Source organism: Sinocyclocheilus rhinocerous, unplaced genomic scaffold (assembly GCF_001515625.1).
Source record: "Sinocyclocheilus rhinocerous isolate Xijiao unplaced genomic scaffold, SAMN03320098_v1.1 scaffold62, whole genome shotgun sequence".
NCBI lineage: Eukaryota > Metazoa > Chordata > Actinopteri > Cypriniformes > Cyprinidae > Sinocyclocheilus > Sinocyclocheilus rhinocerous.
Genome location: NW_015656585.1, coordinates 2,341,256 through 2,348,430, shown reverse-complemented (window position 1 = coordinate 2,348,430; position 7,175 = coordinate 2,341,256). Strand labels below are relative to the sequence as shown.

At 41.0% G+C, this 7,175-nt stretch overlaps 1 protein-coding gene across 1 annotated transcript; it reads left to right on the top strand.

Moving 5' to 3' along the window:
* The first annotated feature begins 951 nt into the window (after nucleotides 1-951).
* On the top strand, nucleotides 952-6,423 carry nr2f1a (nuclear receptor subfamily 2, group F, member 1a). Its single transcript, XM_016527982.1, has 3 exons — nucleotides 952-2,477; nucleotides 2,805-3,217; nucleotides 5,946-6,423. The coding sequence occupies exons 1-3, from the start codon at nucleotides 1,990-1,992 to the stop codon at nucleotides 6,218-6,220; spliced, it is 1,176 nt and encodes a 391-aa protein (XP_016383468.1). The 5' UTR covers nucleotides 952-1,989; the 3' UTR covers nucleotides 6,221-6,423.
* Nucleotides 6,424-7,175: the final 752 nt, after the last annotated feature.

The following is a 7,175-nucleotide window of genomic DNA, read 5'->3' as shown; positions in this document are numbered from 1 at the left end:
AGCTACAAAGGTATTTAATACCTAAAAGCATTTTAATTGTCCTTTTTCCGGTTATGTCAACTGGAAAGAGGCCAAAATAGCTCCTTGCAACATCAAATATTTAAAAAGTATAGATATTGTTAAATAAAATAAATAAAATCAGACAACTTAAACTATCATAATCAAAGTAAGACGTTTACATTTTACAAATAGGCTACATCAGCAAATACATCAATCAAATAAAAATAAGAAAACGTCCATCCCACAGCGCAATTGATCTCTGAGCTACATTTGGAAACATGCTTAAAATGACAATAAATTACTCATTTTTATGTCGCTGTACTTGTATACTGTACGCTAGATGGCAGCCCGATCCAGACATTATAAACCTGTACAGCGCAGCCTTCGGCATTCATGCACAAAAAGCCGGTTTCCCTGCGCATTATACCAAAAAAAAACTTCTCTCGTTAATAAATCTGTTAAAACATACACTGAATGATGGATTTTTATACTTTACACTATCATGATAGTCTGATTCCTCTTTTGTGCCCTGGCTGGCAGCATGATCTGTTTCCTATCACTGAAGCATTCCGTTATACTGATATCTTTCCAGTCAAACTAGTGGTAGTCGTCTCGCGTCCCAATACTTTTTATTTATTTATTTATTTAATCGTTTTGCTGAGAACTGGGTGTATAAGTGGCATCTGAAGATATGGTTTATGCATTGATTCGCAATTTCGAGCCGGTATTGTTCTGTCAAATGACGTAAAATGTTAATGGATCCTTCACAGTTCAAATCTAGACGTTGTAATGGGTATTTTTGTAATTAAGACTACAGCTTCGAACAAAACACTTTCAACTTTGCGTGACTCGCACCAGTCCTTCCGCATCACGCGCAATTGTTTATATTTCACGTGCGCGTATAGTTCGCTCATTGCTTTCATCCCGTTTTCCTCCGCTTCTTTCTGGGGTTTCTTCCTCTTTTTGTGACAATAGACGGTCCATTCTAATCGTGTTTCAAAGTAAATAGCAGCGCAGGGGCGAGCGCAATGTAAATTGTGCTTGTCAGAGCCCTCAGTCGTAGGTAGCGAGGAGCGAGGACTCTAACCAATGGAGTGAAGGAGGCTTGGCTAACCTTAGCCTCCCATTTTCTCTCTCCCCCCTCGATGCAGGGTTCTGACCAGTCAGTCGCCTTTGATTATCAGTTGCCAGCAGCCCCTCTCTTGGCTCCTTGACACGAGCACCATATAAGGCGCAGCGATCTCCATAGAAACGTGTCAGTTTCAATAGTAGTGTCAAAGTTCACTATATACAGACATTCGCGCAGATCTCCGTTTCGGAAACATTGCTCCGCTGGTACTCCCGTTAAAACGCATTCTTTTTTGGGTCTCTGCTTCTTACATATTCCATTAGTTTTTTTTTCTTTTTTTCTTTATCCTTGCTCTGTTCCTACTGGAGAGGTGAAACTACATAGGCACTCGGGCGACGTTGTTTTTTTCTTTCTTTTGCTGGACCAGATGAGCTTTATTCATGAACATAGATAGAGAAATCCGTTCTTCAGTGTTTCCTCCTCTCCAACCGCGAAGACGGAGAGAGGAGCAAGGAAGAAAAAAGAGGGGAATTTATTTTGCACAGCACTTTGGATCTCCGGTCCACCAGAAAGCTATTCATTTTGCTTCAACGTGAAGATTTTTTATTGCGGTATTTTTTAAGAAACCCGTTTTTTTTATTACGTCTGGGATCGCTTTCTCTCTACACGATTGGGTTCCCGAATGGCTGACTGCAATTTACCTTGGAACTGGCCTCCCGACAATTGCATATCCTGATCGGGTGCCTTTCTATCGACTCCGGTATTTTGAATGTATTGATCATTTTCTGCTTCTACTTTTTTTCCTATGAGATTGAGTGCTCCGATTTGAATTCGCGCTGCCGTTCGTCCAAGACTTCCCTTTTCCCTGCTCCGATATCCGAGCGACCAGTTCGCTTGAAAGCACTTTTCGGGCCCGAGATATGGCAATGGTAGTTAGCGTCTGGCGAGATCCGCAGGAAGACGTGGCCGGAGGACCTCCGAGCGGCCCCAATCCAGCAGCTCAGCCGGCGAGGGAGCAACAGCAGGCGGCGTCAGCAGCACCACACACTCCGCAGACCCCCAGTCAGCCAGGACCCCCGTCCACACCAGGGACGGCTGGCGACAAGGGCAGCCAGAATTCTGGACAGAGTCAGCAGCATATAGAATGTGTTGTTTGCGGGGACAAATCGAGCGGCAAGCACTACGGTCAATTCACCTGCGAAGGATGCAAAAGTTTCTTCAAGAGGAGTGTCCGAAGGAACTTAACGTATACATGTCGTGCCAACAGGACCTGTCCTATTGACCAGCACCATCGTAATCAGTGCCAATATTGTCGGCTGAAGAAATGTTTAAAAGTGGGCATGCGGCGGGAAGGTGAATATAATATATTTTCTGAACACGTCACACTATTGCTACACACAGGTTTATTGTTCAGAGACATGTTACATAAAGCTCGCACTATGCACATACAAACGCGAAATAAATGTTGCTTTGATTGCTTGCTAAAGAGTGTCAGAAGGCGCGTACAAGCAATAGTAAATCCGCGACCATAGGCAGAATCAGCATGCATCTTACAAAAGTAATGTTGTTTGCATAGACAGGCAAGCATCATATGCACCCATTCCAACTCAGCCAATTACATGAGATATTAAAGTCACCCATGAACGCTGTATGTGGGTAAAAGAAAGAAAGAAAGAGATGAAGTGTGTATGTGTGTGTGCATGTGTAGCCTATGCGCGCGCTTGCGTGCTGGAAGACTGCCCGAGCCTTATCCTACGTCTCGCTATGGCAGCCAGTGCATGCAGCCCAATAATATTATGGGGATCGAGAACATCTGTGAGCTTGCAGCTCGCCTGCTCTTCAGTGCTGTGGAATGGGCGAGGAACATCCCTTTCTTTCCCGACCTGCAGATCACTGACCAGGTGTCCCTGCTCAGACTGACATGGAGCGAGTTATTTGTGCTAAACGCGGCTCAATGCTCCATGCCCCTACATGTGGCCCCACTGCTCGCCGCCGCCGGCCTGCACGCCTCGCCTCGGTCGGCGGACCGCGTCGTGGCCTTCATGGATCACATTCGTATCTTCCAGGAGCAGGTCGAGAAGCTCAAAGCACTGCACGTCGATTCTGCAGAATACAGCTGCATTAAGGCAATAGTGCTCTTCACATCAGGTGAGTGTGTGAGACGAGGCCTACTCGCAGACATAAGGGGGCAATGCAATACGGGGTGGATAAGCTTCGGCATCGACGCTATAGCTCACTAGTGGGTCTCGAGCTGACTTTGTACTGTAAAATCTCTTTAGCGCACAAGTTATGAAGTGGTAATTCAAATGTGATCGATTCAAAGCCATTCACAAATATTTAAGATTTAATGTAATGCAAAATGTTGCATATTATGATGATGATATTATATCTAAAGTAAATTTTGCGATATTTGTGGAGGTTGACAAATATACAAAGCATAACATTCAATATATCAGCTTGAATATGCATTTCACATTCATTTTACGTGATGTAAAATATTTAGGCCAATATTTGTACACTCAAATATCTCAGAATATCTTTCCTATATCTGCTCAACCACTTTGGTTCACAACTGTACATGAGGCCACAGTGTGCATACACAAATATACACCTGGGGCCCTCTCTGTTGAGAAAGCTGACTATGAGGCCTCTTATTATTAATAATTGATTTTAAGCTCGGGTGATATTTTATATGAATGCGCAGATATATCCATTAGACTGGTGTCTGTCTATTTACTGAGGGGTTATTTTGCCAAATAGTTAAAAATGAGCTAAGCTATAACAATTTTGACAGAACATTGATCGACACCAAATTACCCTCACACTTCTATAACATTATAATTGATGTTTATAATATTAGTATTTCTCTCGGCAACAGACGATAAAAAAAATATATAACGCTGTTAATAAGGTTTAAGCGGACTGTTGTTTTTAAATAGTTTTACACTACGTATGTACTTTGCCTTAATTATGATTTGATCTTCGTATGCTATTATGTAAATTAATTTTATAATTAATATTAACATTAACTATATTTATTTTAGCAATTCGAATTATATACCTACGTTTTGACTAATACCAACTACTAGGCTACTACAATACCACTACCCCTTCAATCGTCTCTTGAGTTTAGGACAAAGGTGCAAGCCACACACACACACACACACATATATATATATATATATATATATATATAATTTTTTGCAGTTAAGAAAACATCTGTAAAAAAAAGACTAGCAAAGCTTACTGGTCATGTTGTGTAGTGTAGCCATATTTTTATTTTATTATTTTTTTTTTTTTTACCTTAAGGTGAAATTAAAAGAGGCGTTCAAGTTAAAGTAGGCCAGGGTCGGTTGGCCACCTTGTGTACCTATTGCCTTAATTTTCAGAAATATGCGTTACTGTTGAATGTGTATGGCATGCCAAATCTTTAATGGTGAAACATAATTAATGTTCTGAACATCTAATCTATTCCACCGAAATGTAACATTGTATTTGTTTCTCAACGACATCGAGTCTCACACGGTAGGCTATCATCCTTGCCATTTTTAACAATGAATTGCTTACAAAGCACTAAGATATTTAGAGTCTGCTGGGTAGCGAATCAGAACAACTTGATGAAAGGATTTCCTAATCCGTAAAATCCGAAATGTGTTTCAATACTAACTGTATTTTTTGATTCCGAAGTGCTGCGTAAAGTTTTGGACATATGGTCTATATGTTTCACGTGATGGATTAATAATGAATAATGCGCCCACTGGTTTTGTCTCTTCTCGGGTTCTTTCTGATTAAGTGTAAATCGTTAAGTAAACTAATAAAAACATCCGTACACATACGAAACACATTACACTGTGTTTTGCTGAATTCTCTCTGTTTTTTATAGCAGTTCTTTCTGCACATGCTGGCTGCAGCGGAAAGTTGCCCATGAGGTCACATTACGGAGAGGTTTTAGCAAGGACTTAGCACAGTTCAGAAGGTTATAGTATTTGACCACAGTGTGCTCTAGTCCAGTGCAATTATGATCAGTCTCCGAGGCATGCTGTACACCACGCCCTTACACTTTAAGACTTAAACCAGAGAAAACTTAAACTCTTATTTTGAATATCTTCAACAGAGCCGCCATATTAGAATACTGATAGAATACTGATAGAATACGTATTGGCCTGACGATGGTGTTCATGAGAGAGGACGTTTGGCTGAACTGATGCTGGCAGTTCCAGTAAGCCTATATGTTTACTGCATTGGCGTTCATGTGGTATTTGTAAACATGTTTTGACGTAATAGCATTAATTGACATGCACTATTAAAGTAGAAGGGTTTCTTGTAAAATACATGTCTTTCTCTGAAATTTAGGCGATTGTGTCCTCAAGCAAGTCCACGGTAATAAATGTGATTGCTTCCAGCGGCCTTGCCTCCTCGTTCAGACTCACAGCAGAGGCAACTGCTGGTACAGGGAATCGGGCGAGAAATTACTTGGTAGCATCTGGAGAGCAATTAGGTCATAATTTTGGTTATTACCATGCCCGATTCTCTGTCAGATATGAAGCTGGATATTTCCATATTTGACACAAGGCACGAGCGCCTTCTCCACCCTCTTCAGTCGAGCTTGCTATGCAACCTTGTCCCTGCGTACTCTTTGTTTAGTCTGATTTGTGAGCGTGCATGCGGTGTGTCCCCTACAACGCAGGGAGTACGTTCTGTTACTCTTGAGGGATTGCACAGACGTATTGTTTATTTATATTGCAGGCAGCCTCATATGCTGCGTGATGCATGATGTTGGGCTCGTGTTTGTTCATCTCACTTTGTCAACAACACGTAATGCTGATGCTGAATGATAACCTGGGCCTCTTTTCTGTGCTGTGTTTTGTCTACTCAGACGCTTGCGGCCTGTCAGATGCTGCACACATCGAGAGCCTGCAGGAGAAGTCTCAGTGCGCCCTGGAGGAGTACGTGAGGAGCCAGTACCCGAACCAGCCCAGTCGCTTTGGCAAGCTTTTACTGCGACTGCCTTCTCTCCGCACTGTCTCTTCGGCTGTAATTGAACAGCTGTTCTTCGTTCGCTTGGTAGGTAAAACTCCCATTGAAACCCTCATCAGGGATATGTTATTATCCGGGAGCAGCTTCAACTGGCCCTACATGTCCATTCAGTGATCCGAATGAGCGAGTGAAACAAAAAGACTAAAGGACCAAAATTCTGCAAGCCCTTTCAAGAAGACTATATATATAGGACCTAATTCCTGACCACTTAAGAAGACACTTTTTTGTCTTCTGGGACCGAAATGGAATATGTAATGTACAAAGATTAAAGAACTGGACGTACTCCCGTGTAAATCCATCGCCGTCATCAAGAACACTCTCCATTTTGTAAAATACTAGTCTTTATTTTCATTTTCTTTTTTTTTTTCTATTCTTAACAAAATACGTACAAATAAAATGAAGAACATCATATTGCGCAGTAAATGAGCGAGACTTAGCGGGAAAGAAATTTCCTAGCAATTATACGAAATGTCCTGTGTCTATGTAACTCTGTTTTGTATTTTTTCTGGTTCTAAACCAGTTTTTTTCTGTGATTCTATACTAATGATTTTTGATATAACCTTTTGCTTCTTATAATGAGTGCGATATATGTTGTTGAAGATATGTTCTCCAAGAATTAAAATTGAAGTGAGAATTTAAAAATAAAGAAAAACATTAGACAAATAAGACACAGTCTAATCGCAATGACAATTTCACTGATGGTTGAATCTTCCCCCACTTGATGTTATGGACATGCAACTTCGGCAAATCTGACCTCATGGACATTTTAAGGAGAGGACACCAGTGAAACTTTTTCTTGGTCGTATGTGTGTGCGAGTGTGTGTGTTGAGTCAATCATCAGTCAGAGATAAAAGACATGAAAAATCAAAAGCACTTTTAATATATCATTTTCAAATACATTTTGTTTGTTTCGTCTTGATATTTTCGCTATTTCTTTTTTTATTGGATGTTGCCTTTCATTTTTGCTTAATCATGATATGCCTGTGCAGAAGGGTCGCGTGAAGTTGTGTGATGGTGACTATACTATTAAAAAGGAAATAGGCAACACTGTCTCGCTCTCAGCAAATTC

Coding starts and splice junctions, on each gene's coding strand:
- nr2f1a (XM_016527982.1), top strand. CDS start 1,990: ATGGCAATGGTAGTTAGCGTCTGGCGAGATCCGCAGGAAGACGTGGCC. Junction 2,478..2,804: donor TTGCTACACACAGGTTTATT/GTTCAGAGACAT, acceptor GCGTGCTGGAAG/ACTGCCCGAGCCTTATCCTA. Junction 3,218..5,945: donor AATAGTGCTCTTCACATCAG/GTGAGTGTGTGA, acceptor TTGTCTACTCAG/ACGCTTGCGGCCTGTCAGAT.